We start from the raw sequence: 15000 nt of genomic DNA on the forward strand, positions 1-15000 counted from the left end.
GATCTTCACCAGAGAACTTTACAGCAGAATCGAGATCATTTGACAGCATCAACGTGAGCTGGAAACCAGTGCCCATAAAACTTGCAACGTGGTATTATCATTGGATATAAGCTGGAGGTGACGAATAGCAGCTATACTGATGGTTCATCGGTTTTCCACGGAATGTAACTAGTACAGTGATCAGAAACTTGCAAATGTTCATAAAGTACGAACTGCGCGTACTAGCCTTTACACGGAAAGGTGATGGTCCTTGGAGTGTTGCCATACCATTAAGGACGAAAAACAGAGGTACTGCCCTTATCCTTTACGTCGTCTCCAAATTTAGTCTTAGGGAGTTAAGGAGTTTAACAAAGATGACGGCTACGGCTACGAAAACGCCACAAAACAAGAATATCATTGGTTAAAGGAGGAAAAATAATCATGCTGCACGTGCAGCACGCATTTTAGCACGTATTAATACGGCTGTTATTTTTACAGGTGTCAGGTCATTGTTTTACCGATACAGAAAGTATCCTAAACATTCATAAAAAGCTAACCTCAGGCCTAAAAACGTTTGTTTAGGCCTAATTAGGTTCAAAGGTTAGCCTTTAGGCATGTTTAGGATACATTCTGTATTGGTAAAACATAACCTGTGACCTGTGACTTGTAAGAATACCAGCCGCGTATTTATAAGGTACTCTGCATAATTAACAGCAACGTGAAATCACCAAAATCTACGTTTCTACGATAACGTTAGTGTACAAATGCGAACCTTTCATTCTATATTTTTACTTAGAAATCGCTTATGTACACGATATTGAAAAATCGCGAAAGACTTTGGATTGTTCAAGGCCACCAAAACCAAAGTTTCGTGTCGAAAATATGCCTGTCGAGCAAATGTAATCAAAGTTACAAACAACAGAGCTCACCCTTGAGAAACTGTTAGGCTGAGCAGTTTTCAAAAACATCAATCTCAATCTAAGTACTTGTTGTTTCGATTGGCTTGGTTCCCAGTTTCAAGTCTCTTAATGTGGTAAAATATCGTGACACAGCCCTAGATCATTCCATCTCGTTCACGTTCTACAATGTAGGCGAAGTGTCCTAAAAAAAATTAATTGTTACGAGCGGTTTCAGGGCCTCCACAAACTAGACATTTAGTTGTCGACAACTATATCTGTTGAACAGAAAGTCATCGACAACTAATATGTCCGTTGGAAGCATTCCCCTTACTGGAGTATTCCGTTGTCGATTACAAAATTATTCGCGGGAGAATGTTTGTATTAAAAGAAAACTGACCAAATGCGATAGTTCTCGACAACTAAAACTAACTATATCTGTTGAACAGAAAGTCATCGACAACTAATATGTCCGTTGGAAGCATTCCCCTTACTGGAGTATTCCGTTGTCGATTACAAAATTATTCGCGGAAGAATGTTTGTAGTAAAAAGAACACTGACCAAATGCGATACAACTAAAACTAACCATCCCACACCCCAGATAACGTGGTGAAACTGGTGGTTATCAACAACTATTTGTTGTCGACGACCGAGCAATTTCCCTTTTCGAAAAGGGAAACTGCTTACTTGTTAACAACTTAGAATTTAGCGTTTAGTTGTCGGCAACTCGTCCCACACACTGCGTTTTTTAGTTGTCGATAATTAAATGTCTAGTCTGGGCGGTCCTCAGAGTGAAAATAGCGAATCAAAGATTCAATGTTGCATGCTCACGTTGTCGTCAAAACCTCAAATTTGGAGATTTCACGTCGTCGTTTGCTTAGTACATCAAAAATATGCGCTAAAATCCGTGGCGCACGTGCAGTACGATGATTTATGCTCTTTTAACCAATGATATCACATACAGGGCAAAATTACTGAATGCTGAGTGGCTGAGGCGGAGGGCATTTTTCCTTAATCACCAGGGCACTTTTGTGGTAATCAAGAGGGCATGATTACTTGATCCTGATTGGTTAACAGTTGCTTATCCAGAGCAAGCGAAGTTACAAGAGAATCTCCTTCTAGATTAAACTACTTTTTTGTCCACGAGAAAACTCATTTTAAGCGCTTTCTGTTGACAGCAACGATTTATCAAATTGAACTTTAACCGATGGGAGTGTGTTGATTGCCATTTGTCGCGGCACTGAACGGTCTTCCCTCAATAATTTTGCTCTTTGTGTGATAAACATGTAATCGCAATGTGCTTTCGTGGATTTAAGGATTAATTTCAATCAAAGTTTCCAAATTGCCTTTATCGCTTCGCGACTCGGGCAGCTTTGTGAAAACTTTGAAAATACGCTTGAAATTAATCCTTAATAGACCTTTTTACCGATACGGCGGCCATTTTTATTTCTATTGTTTCGAATAGCTATTATGGGATGCCCAGGGGCAAATACATATTAATTGCACCCTGAGCATCCCATTATGTCTTTCGAAACAATAGAAATCAAAATGGCCACCGTATCTGCAAAAAGGTCTATTGCCCTTGGGCCAATGCATGCGATTACATATACATATCATTTTTTCTTGGTCTCGTCTATTCACAAGTCTATGCGGGATTGCCCCCTTTATAAAAAAAAAAACAAAAATCACTTATTTTTTTCTTCGGATTTTGAAAGTATGTTTGCTTGACTTGCAAAATTTTGAGCTTTCAGTTTTATCCAAAGGCTGTTCACTTTGAGTGTAACTTTTGGATTTCACGTTCCGCCATTACTCACGTTCAAAACTGATCGATTGGACCTCAGAGGGTTGGACCCAGGGAAAAGTGACGTCAAAGGCTCATTAACTTAAAATCTCAGCGTGTGAATGCAGCTTATTATATATGGAAAACGCGAGTTTAAAAGTCTGAGAACCCAAAACTCTCGTGCTGCATCTTAATTCTGCGGCGTACACTAGCATTGCATTCTTAAACTAGTGAGCCTTTGACGTCATCTTCTCCTCGATCCAGCTCTCTCCAGATCTCAAAGTTAGTAATGGCGGACTATTAAATAGGCAATTCCAGTCTAAATAAGTAGGTGTCTTTTTGAAATGAAGGCTTAAAACTTTGGTCGCTTAATGTTTAGTTCACAGAGTTTTGAAAGCTACAGAAAAATAAGAATTGATTTTTTTGGTCACAGGGAGGGCACTTTAAGGAGTGAAGAGTTAGTGACCTGTTGACTCAGTTGGTTGGGCATGGGACTCCCGTGCGGGAGGTCGTGAGTTTCAACTCCAGTCAAGTGAAACGTCCTTTATTTAGCACATTTGGAACTGTAAATATTGAAAACGACTTTCATAACATAGAAAAACTGTCATGACAAAGATTTCATTCATTTCTATTAATAATAACAATAATAATAATAATAATTAAGAAAATTAATAATTATATCATTCATTATTAATAATTAATAAGTTTTAATTAATAATTAATGATTACTAATTATGGTAATAAAAATAATCATTCATTAAAAATTAGGGTAAGAATTGGACTGTTGCAGAAAACTACGATATTTCTCCTCTAGTGCCTTAGAACCATGATTTGGTTTTGGCCATAGTGGGCAAATGTAGACAAATTAAAGTACAATAATATAATAATAATAATAATAATAATAATAATAATAATATTAATAATAATAGTCAGCACTGAACTTATCCCCACAGACACAGATCGAAGGGATATCGGTGATTTCCCAATCATACCTCAAGTGAACGACATCTCTAAACTCCCTCTTGATGCACCTTTCTCCATAGCAAGATCAGCGGCTCTCCTAGTCTAACCTGATAAGGAGTTTCTCACATTTTCACACCTCTCCTGCAAATCTTCATCTTTCTCTTTATGCACGCTTTTATGCAAAGTTCTTATTACAGTATCATCCGGAGGCTCGTGCGCTTGTAAGACTATCTGCGTTACAAGCGGGGAAGTTATCTTGACTGACACTGCGTACTCCGACTCTGCTTGGTCTCTAGGGTTCGTAAAACCCAGTTCCTCCATCCGTACTGGCAAGGTCAAGAGATCTCGCTCACTCTGTGAGCAGTTATGCCCCGTGATGGCAGGTATCATTACATCAGAGATTGCGCGCTCTAGCGGTTCCATCAGATCATGAATGTCTGGAAGTGTTCAAAGGAAATACGTCTAGCGATGTCGCAGACCAAATGTGAAGGCCGCATAGCTAGCCTGAGGTTGAGAAGTGGCGAACTCTGCGAGCCTAGTGACTTAACTTATCCAATCCTCTACTTTCTCCCTAACATACTCTTCAAGATATGACCTGGGGCCCGTTTCTCGAAAGTCCCGAAACTTTAAAGGACTTTTTGGTGTCACTATTCCCTTTGTATCTCAAGAGCGGAGAGGATTTAAGTCGTCGAACGTCACAGTTAGTTTGCTTTTTGTTACCTTGAAAACATGTTAAAAGACCGGCCTTCCAAAATAAGCGGTTGGCAGTTTCTCAAATGGCTTTTCGGGCCCGAAGAGTTTTCGGGACTTTCGAGAAACGGGCCCCTTGACCCAATAGCTGCGCCTAAATACTTGTGGCCCTCGCTAGTGATGTTAATTGCTGTGTATCTGAAGATCTCCCTAGCAGCATCTTCTTTCTCAGGCTTAGCGATCAGCCGACACTTTCTCGCATTAGGGAAGTATCCAAGCGCAGAGCCACCAGTCGATAGCTCATCCCACCATTTTTTTACATCATCCAGGGACCCGGATCCTGTAGCATCGACCGCGTACCAGCACTGCTTTGCTGAGCTTGAGGTGCTTAAACGCGTAATCAAGGGCTGTAGAGTGACAGCGTACAGGCTCCCCTTGCGTTGTACCCTCCGAAGACTCCAACTCATTCCCTCTGATCACTAACAATCGCGAAGGCGCTCTGTAGATATTGATGACGTAGATAGCAATCGTGGGGCACAGTACTCTGATGTTATGAAGAGCTGCAGTCCTGTTAAGGGAGTTAGTGGCGTTTGACGCGTCATCAAGTAACGCTGCATCTGCCTCGTCTGCTTTGAAGATTTCGCGCATGGTATGTACAGCTGCCTTACTCCCCGATTTATGGCCCGCGTAGACTTGGAGAGACATGATCCACTAAAATCAATCACATCTTGTTTGATTACCTTGGTAACGCACTTGCCGATGATCCTCTCCGACTCCAATGGGTCGGACCGCACCCTCGCCCTTATCAAGATGGATCAGGCGATTTGCTAGTATGGCCTCGATGGAAGCAGGATCAAAATATTCCGTACACAACTTCCTTGTCAGTGTGGCGAGAGCATCACAGAGATTGGACCTTGATTACTTGAACGATTTAGAGGCTAGCATTCTCTTAAATCCAATTCGCGTCGATACCAGAAGGTCCCCCCGATCCTTTAGTCCGTAGAGCGGCTTCCTTTATCATTTCTCCATCTTTTTCGTGACATAAAATATCAGGAATATTCTCCATCGGACCAAACAATAGGGAGCCAAGCTTAGCCTTCTGCGCTGCCAGGTGTTTGTCGTGCAGTTGCGTCATAACATCATACGTTAAGGGCACCACGCCCCCACCACCATCATCGCTTAAAAAATGTAGCGTCGAATTAATTGGACCTTCCATAACTAGCGTAGCGAAGATTTTCGCTTTATTTGGTGGATCATGTCTCCTTGCTTTTTGTAAGCGCCTTTGAATCTACCACCGAAACACGGTCTGGCTCGATCGACACATCGTCTGGCTCGATCGATACATCGATAGGGTTGCCAGTATCTACATCATCTCCATGTGCCAAACACAGCAAAAAGAGGTCACTCTCGATCCTCACAGTAAACTGTCAAAGCATCTTGGCCAAAAATGAAGATCTCGCTCAACTAGCAGCAGATTGTAAGCCAGATATAATAATCGGGTCTGAAACATGGCTGACGAAAAATCACAGTACAGGGGAGATATAGCAGACATGTATGAGATTGAGAGGTGACACAGAGGAACTGATCCTCATGGGGGAGTTTTTATTGCTGTCAAGAAAGATCTAATAGCTACTAGACAACCTGAGCTTGAAACAGGCTGTGAAATCATGTGGTGCAAGTTACAAATCTGGTAAAAAGACATTGCACATTGGAGCCTATTATAGGCCGCATGAAAATGACGAAGAGGCTTTATTAGAACTAGAGAGATCTTTGTCTTTAGTAAACGTCAACCATCACATCCTCCTTGCTGGCGACTTCAATCTCCCAGGCTGGGACTGGAAAGAACACATTGTTAAGCCCTGCAACCATCCATCACTCCACTACCAGTTTGGGGATATACTGGATGATAATAATTTAACTCAAGTGGTCGAACTACCCACAAGAAATCAAAACATCTTAGACCTGGTCATTACAAACAACCCAAACAGTGTTAAGAATGTCTGTTATACCAGGTATATCAGACCATGACTGCCCTGTTGTGGAGTTAGATTTAACACCAGTACGTTATAAACAAAAACCGCGTGAGATCCCTTTGTATAAAAGGGCTAAATGGGACAATATCTCGGAAGACTTAATGGCAGCATCTGTGCAGATACAGAACAACACTAATGATAAAACTGTAAACGATATCATATAATGTGGATAGAATTTAAGAAGGCCATTGGTAAGGCAGTCAAAAAACACATCCCCCATAGAAGAACAAAATCTAGAGATAATTTACCATGGGTCACTCCACAAATTCGTAAATTGTTACGTAAACGAGTTAAGCTGTCCATGAGGAAAAAACGGCAACAAAAGATGGGATTAGATGTCATCAATACAACAGTTGAGCGACTAAAATCCCTAAAAAGGGTAATACAATGTGAAATGAGGAAAGCTTACCGGAGCTATGTCGAGTCAATAATTAATCCAACTGATGATCCACAAAGTCACACTGGTAGGAAACGTTTTTGGACCTTCATCAAACACCGCAAAACAGACACTGTTGGGATTAAGTCCCTCTGCGATAAAGGTAGAGATGTGACGAAACCTGCGGAAATAGCAACCTTGTTAAATGACAATTTCCAGGCAATTTTTACAACAGAAACACCAGTGAGGCCAGATCTCCTAAGGCGACCCTCACCTTACACTGACATGGCTGACATTAATATAACAGAATCTGGCCTGCTCAAATTGCTAAAATCTCTCAAAGCCTATAAGGCGCCAGGTCCAGACCAAATCAGCCCCTGTGTATTGAAAGAAATGGCAAATGTGATTGCCCCAATACTAACTACAATATTTAGGAAATCATATAACTCTGGTATTGTTCCTGAGGACTGGAAAACAGCAAACAGATTTAGCATATAATATGCAGAATGGAGGTCAAATAGATGTAGCCATAATGGATTTCTCTAAAGCTTTTGACAAAGTTGGTCACCAAAGACTTCTTCTAAAGTTAGATCACTATGAAATTCGAGGAAAGACAAATAAATGGATACAAGCCTTCCTTACAAATCGTACCCAGAGAGTTGTCTTAAATGGGGAACATTCATGTTATACACATGTCAAGTCAGGAGTCCCTCAAGGATCCGTTTTAGGTCCATGTTTATTTTTACTTTACATCAATGATTTACCGGAGTCTCTTGCTTCAACTGTACGTCTTTTTGCAGATGATTCCCTGCTATACATAACTATACGGTCACAGGCTGACACCAAGTTCAAGTTTCTTCAGAATGATTTAAAGAAACTAGAACAGTGGGAAGAGAAGTGGCTTATGGAATTTAATACTGATAAATGCCATGTCCTACGGGTCACTCGTAAGCAGAACCCGATAATTCACGATTACACCCTTCATGGTAAAGTCCTTGAAACTGTGGACTCAGCAAAGTACCTGGGGGTCACCCTAACTCGAGACCTCAGGTGGAATCGCCACGTTGAAAACATTGCATATAAGGCCAATCAATCACTTGGTTTCCTCCGAAGAAATCTGAGAATTAATTCATCTAATTTAAAATCTTTGGCTTACAAGACCCTGGTTCGACCACTACTCGAATACCCTTCAGCAGCATGGGATCCCTTTACCAAAGAAAATGTAAAAAAACTGGAAATGGTACAGAGACGTGCAGCTCGGTATGTTTTAAACCGGTACAATTACGTATCAAGTGTTAATGAGATGCTGTAGGAATTGCAATGGAACACCCTTGAAGAAAGGCGGAAAAAGGATAGACTAGTCATGTTCTATAAAATCCACAATGACCAAACTGGAATAGACACTGCGAAATATCTGAAGCCACTGGGCCGAGTTAGCCGTCATGTCAACAACCAAGCTTATGATTTCCCATTCGCTTTTACTGATTATTATAAATTCTCCTACTTTCCAAGAACAATAATCGAGTGGAACGCTTTGCCAAATGAGACAGTAAATGCCTCTTCTCTGACGTCATTCACAAACTGCCTTTAATCTTATTCATAATATTATTTATAATTACTTTTATCTATTGATGTATTTGTTTATTTATTTATTTATTATTTATTTATCTATTTATTTATATATCGACCACTGGCCGTTTCCAATTTGCAAGAATCATCAATTATTGTGATGGAGGCAAATAAACGGTAGATAGATAGATAGAATCATTCTTCCTAATAATAATGGTAATGATAATGATAATGGTCATCAGAATGATTAATAATAATAACTAATAATATAGTGGGGTGAATGAAAAGGAATTTGAAAAAGTCGAAAAATATCAGAATTTGACGTGGGAGATTAGACGAGTGTGGAGTATGAAAAAACGTGGATGAAGTACCGGTCTTGGAAGTGTCACTAAGAAACTTGCACAATGGATTGAAAAACTGGGGATTCGGCTAAGAATTAGACTGTTGCAGAAATCTACGCTATAGGGAACGGCCAGAATTTTAAGGAAGGTGCTTGACTTTTTAAGTACCAAGAGGATTTCCCCAGGGGACCCTTGGTTATTTTTATTTTTAAAACCCGTACAAGTTAAAGTGCTCGAAACTGATTAGCGGTAGTTTTTGACAAGTCTTTGGTAAGCTTTAAAGCCTTGCCCCAGTTGTGTGAAGGGTGGATAGCGCTATCCACCAGATAAATCACTATCCAGCGGATAAACCACTTTAGTTATTCAGTGGATAGCGCTACGCACCCTCTGAACTACTGGGGCCTTGTGTGGCGAGGAAAAATAGAAGATGAATTAAAAAATAATCATACGCAGCACTCGACTTACTTGTCAGTTTTCTACTGTCAACGTTTCGATAGTACTGTGAAGTTAACAATAATTAATTTACCGCAGCTGAACGTTTTACCATGTTTTGAATAGCATTTTATTAAGTGTTTGATAATTTTAATGTGAATCTCCGTAAAAACGAAGGATTTCTAACTTCTATTCCATGTATTCCTATTGCGGAATACGGTCAATCGAACGAGCCCTTATTAAACTCAGACTTGCGCGAAAAAACACAGGAGCACTGCAACACGGCTTGTATTTAATCGTAGGGTGTTTCCTACTGGGTAAGCAAACCCTTTTAAGGCAACCAACCTGACAAGGTTTGGTTGCTCGACTTTTGAAACAGGACAAGTTTGATTTATTTTTTTAATTTCGAGCTCTGAAGTTATCAACGGACGCTTGTAAGGTAATGTCATGCATTGTCTATCGTTTGGTCTTTTTTCAGCGCCGTCCGTCATTCCAACAAATGTCACTGCAACACCAATGGGAACCACGTCAATTAAACTGACATGGGCGATTTGGGGCCTGGAGAGAGGGTTCATCCTGCAGTCCTTTGTGGTGTCCTACCGTGCTTTGAAAAATGGGACCTGGGGAGACGCAGTAAAAAAGCATGTTCCGATAAATGAAACAAGTGAAAGTTTTCAAGGGCAACAGGTCTTTACAAAAGAATATGCAATTATTGAAGGGCTAGACGTCTTTACAAAGTATGAGATTAAAATGGCGGCATATACGGCAAATCTTACTGGGAACTTAAGTCGACCGATAATTGTGACTACAAAAGAAGGAGGTAATAAAATCTACGAAGTTTTAGAATCCTTTGCAGCTGTGTATTTTTGGATGTATCGCAACGCTTCCACTCGTCCCAAAAGAAACATTGTGCAAAGCGTTGCGTTACATATATATATATATATATACAATTACAGTTACAGGTAAGATAGACTACATTCCGTGGTAGACAAATTTGTTTCGTAGGACCATGTCCCACTCTTCAGGATCGTACAATGGTTCCATTGTACGACAATGGAACCATTGTACGATCCTGAAGAGTGGGACATGGTCCTACGAAAAAAAATTGGCCGCTTGGTTCCCGGATGTAGTAGTTGTATTGATTCTACGTGTTCGTTAAAAAACGATAGAAAAACATGTAAACAAAGATTCTCCTCTATGCTTATCGGTAAAAACTTGCACCCGGAAACACGTTACAAGTCGAGTTCATTCGTGTGGCTGTGATTCCTTGTTCTTTTCACCTTTTGTGTAGCATTTCTTGTGCCATTACTGCGATTTTCATAATTCCGCGGTCGCCAACGATCAAACTACGTTTTGGCTTCCATTAATCAAACTTCCGACGCCAAGCCGAGAGTTAACCCACAATAGACCTTATTCACGATAGCCGCCATGTTGGATTTGCCTTTATCATGCAAATTAGCTACACATTTCTGAGGGGTCAAACAACACATGTTCGAGAGGTTATAACGAACATCTTAGCCACACATATGATTTGTTTCACGTTCATTGAATGTTTATCACCTAAGTAGTAAAATAGAATGATTACACAAGATAACGAAGCAGACAGTCAAAATGTCGGAGGCAATCAAAAGATAGAAATTATTATAAAAGGTAATTAATTCTAAATTCTAAAATGTACTTTTTGCAATGTTAATTCAATATTTTGACGAGCCGATTTTCCGCAATTTGCCTTTATTCCATTGTTTGCCCCCCAGCATAACACATGGCTATTTACATGACAATTTAATAACCAACATGGCGACTATCGTGAATAAGGGCTATTGATGCGTGACATAACCTACCAACCTACACTCGCCGATGGAACGCTATTGAATCTCTACGACTCTTTGACAGACGAAGCTCTTAAAGTTAGTGCTATTCGATCTGTGAACTAAACAAAATTCCAATTCATTTTCCGGAGGCGGAGTCGATCTTCCTGGCCAAAACGCAGTTTGGCGCTTAGCTCTTGACGGTGAGATTCCTCAGAATTATGAAAATCGCAGAAACTTTACAATGTACCGGATGGCCTTCGACATTGAGCTAATCTGCAAAGGGTTATCTATTTCCGTCGAAAACGTTACTGTGCCCACCAAGGACATCATTTACTTAAAGTGGGAACAAGCCAGCAACAATCTCAGTATGGGCATGATCATTATATGTAGGAAGCCATAACTGGTTCGACGATTGACAGCGCATATGAAGCATCGGGTCCCGTCTCCACCGCGCATTTCCCTTTCGTGAACGGTCACTACCATTGCAAATGGAAATTTTTTTTTTTCTAATATAAAAGAAAAAAAAAAAGATCAAATTACGTATGGAACCCAGGCTATTCTTGGTTTGCACTCACGTGATTAGACGGCCACGTTGGTGTACAAAACAAAAGAAAAATGTCGCTCGCGTTTTGCATGATAATAGAGCCAAATTCGCAAGACGTTTCGCTATTATTCGTTACACCAACGTTACGTTCGTTCGTTAAGTTCGTTACTCCATGACGTCAGGTACAAGCCAAGGATTGGATTATCAGCTTACGTCATTCACCACTACACTATCGAGTTGCTCGGTCAAAGCTTTAGTAAATACTAATATATATAGCAAATAGTTGATTGAGATATGTAAATGTGTATGTTTCTGTTCTCAGTACCTTCTCCTCCAGTGAACGTGAGAACCCGCTCTTGGTCACTTTCAAGTGTGCGCGTGTCCTGGGACGAAGTACCGGTGGATGACCGCAATGGAAACATAACCGGGTATCTAGTTGAATTGAGGAATGGAAGTTGTTTGATAGAAAATAGAACCGTTGACGGCGAGAACAACCGAACAGCAGTGCTAGATGACCTAGAAATGTTCGTCACTTACAACATTAGAGTTCGGGCCAAGACGAAAGCGGGACCTGGTGGGCCCAGTTCTCCTGTAAACGCAACAACGAACCAAACGAGTAAGATCATTGTGTTTAAAACTTGTTCTTGGTTTTTGTCCATGAGTGAACAATAGATGGTTTTCCAAGTCCCATAACGCAATACGTTTTGGGGAGTTCTTTACATAAAAACAAATTAATACAAGTTATTTACTCTTGGGACTGTATCATGCTTCAGTGAACTGGATATTCATTGTTTTGATGCAATTGACCCCCCAAAATGAACTGTATTATGGGGGATCTCTTTTGGTGATCCACCTTCCCACACGCTTGCCGTGGGAGAACAGTTTAGCTGTTCCCAACTCAGCTTACCACATGTCTTGTATGTGGAGCTGCCACTGTTAGCCACAGCAGTGTATTGTGGGATTTGCGAAAGTAGCGAATGGAGCGTTGTCACTCACCTGACTAGAATGGATGCTAATTTGATAAAGAGAAGAAACTTTTTGCACAAAATTAGAGTTCAATTCACCTACCACCTACCTACCTATTCACCTATCACCAACTCGGACCATCTTTATTTAAACCGCCGTGGCAAGTACAGCAACGACGCAGCTCAACAAGGTCGAACCGAAACCATGTATTTGGGAGTTTCAGCATGGACAACGTTTATGTCGACGAAAACGCCACTTCAGAGTAACTTTGCGCTATCATAAGAATTTCGCGAGTAGTCCATCTTTTTCTGTTGTACAAACCGGGCGAACTATAACGGTTTTGAAGAGGCGGCAGAAAATGAGCGGTTCACTGCTGTATGCTCATGTCGTCGTCAAAATGGAGGGTGTACAGTGCAGGTTGCGGGTTGCGGGTTAGGGTTTCAGATCATTGTTTCATCACAGATGAAACAACCCAAACCTTTACAAAAATGCTAACCTTAGCTTAAACATTATTCAGTTTATGCCTAATTTTAGCATTAGTAAAGGTTTGGGTTGTTTCAGCTGCGATGAAACAATGACCTGAAACCCCAACCCGCAACTTGCAATTTACACCCTCCGTCGTCAGAACCTAAAATTTTATCATTTCACGTTGTCATTTTGTGGAGCACGTCACAGAAGTGTATTAAAATTCGTGCCGCGATCGCGAGTGCAGCACGATTATTTTCCCCATTTTAAACCAGTGATATACTTGTTTTGAGCGTGACGTTGCCGTAGCCGTAGCCGTCATCGTCGCTGTGATTTCCAATTCGCTATTTCCCCCATCCCATAATGTAATACGTTTTTAAATTTTGGAAAATGGGGGAGGGGGGTGGGGTGGGATCTTTACTTCAAAACAATAAAAGTTGTTTACTCTTGGGACTGTATCATGCCTTAGTGAACTGGATATCCATTGTCTTAATGCAAAAAAACCCCTAAAATTGATTGGTGAAAATAGAATTGTCAAATACTCGAAATTTTGAATTACGTCACAAAGTACATCAATTGGGGTGGGAAGTGGCTAGCAAGAAATTTTTAGGTCTGATCTGACTTTAACTCACTAACTCAAATCACAGTTAGCACAGAAAACTTCCTGCTTGCTGAAACTGTTGGTACTCCTGCTTTAGCCTGCGTGGCTTTCGGTATTGTTGACGCGAGAGGCAACTTAATGAGCGGCGAAGCTGTGCGAAGAATGGGAAGGACCGCTTCACAGCGCCGCTCCCCCCATTCTCCGCGCGGCTTCGCCGCTCATTAATTTGCTTTACGCGCCAACAATTTCACCAGTTACGCAGGTTACTCCTGTTCCGTTTATTCTTTTCTTCTTCGCATCGTATTTTTGATGTTGTTTTGTTTATGAAGCTTGTGCGTTTGTTATAGAGACCTTTAGATTCTAGGAAGAGGACGAGAACGAGTACGAGATTTGACTGCCCATTTTTAGCTAAAGTACTTAGAAGACTTATAACCGAGAAGATTAATCTTACTCTTTGTTAGCAGTGTAGATTGCTCAGTTATTCTTATTACTGGTAGCTGAACCTTTTTGCTGATCGAAAAACCCAAAACTGCTACCGTGTTGTTGAATTGTTTTGACACGACAACATTTTGGCAGAACCTCGAACTAATTTTTCCCGCTAAAATGACGCTGGTTTGCACGCGCTCACTGTTGTTCTATGGGAAAATATCGTACTCGTCGTCGTTCTCGTCCTAGAATCTACAGCTCTATAATATTGACGTTGTTCCTCCGACGTTTAACTATTAAAAAATTGTGACAAAATACATTCACACCTGCTAAAAAGTACTAAAAACCTTGTTAAAACGACGACGTTTCGACGTTGGCTGAACGTCATTATCAAGTCAAGGTTATTTGAAAATTACAATCTATAAGTACTAAAAGAGCAATAGCTGATAAGGAGGAATAGTAAATGAAAGGAACAATGAAAATTAAACAAAAAGTTTGTCACGTATGGAGTCCGTCTGGATGTTTAAATTAGGCCGCTTGGTACTCTTAATGAGGAGCATTTCGTAAAGTTAAAAATCAAATTTGTCCTGGCACTTTTCTTAAGACTTTAAATTGGTTTTCTTCTAAAACATATTTCCTACCGTGAGTTTCCAAAAAATGTCGGCCAATTCACGAATTTTTGTGTTCAGCAATGCGTTGGTGAAGGTGTCGGGCTGTATACCCAACATAATCTGCATCACACAGTTCACATTTAAAATAGTAAACAACACATCGCTGATTCACAACTGATGGCTCTGATACTTTTATTTGTTTTTGTAGTCCCCGACGTCAACTTGACGTTTTTATACGCGAATGCCACCAGCAACTCCTCTATTGACGTGTCATGGAAAATACAGCACATCAACAAACGACTGAATGAGCCTACGCGTTATCGCCTGTCCTATTGCCCAAAGAAGTATTGTGAGGAGTATAGTTTTTTCGCCAACCACAGTGCTAAGACTTCGGCATATCTGAATACTCTCTTCGAGTACAGCCTTGGAAATCTGACACCTTACGTTGAGTACAAAATAAGAGTCAAGGCTGTGGGCATAACGGCCAAAGATGGAACGAAAGTTTTGTTTCCACGCG

At 40.6% G+C, this 15000-nt stretch overlaps 1 protein-coding gene across 1 annotated transcript in view; it reads left to right on the plus strand.

Moving 5' to 3' along the window:
- Positions 1-15000, plus strand: part of LOC138050192 (protein sidekick-2-like) — a 103584-nt gene that overhangs the window by 44496 nt on the left and 44088 nt on the right. Inside the window, 4 exon segments of the mRNA XM_068896649.1 lie at positions 142-288; positions 9538-9879; positions 11737-12030; positions 14692-15000. The exon segment at positions 14692-15000 is cut by the window's right edge and continues 42 nt beyond it. Coding sequence (XP_068752750.1) covers positions 142-288; positions 9538-9879; positions 11737-12030; positions 14692-15000 — 1092 coding nt within the window.

The sequence above is a fragment of the Montipora capricornis genome, chromosome 5 (genome assembly GCF_036669925.1).
Source record: "Montipora capricornis isolate CH-2021 chromosome 5, ASM3666992v2, whole genome shotgun sequence".
Lineage (NCBI taxonomy): Eukaryota > Metazoa > Cnidaria > Anthozoa > Scleractinia > Acroporidae > Montipora > Montipora capricornis.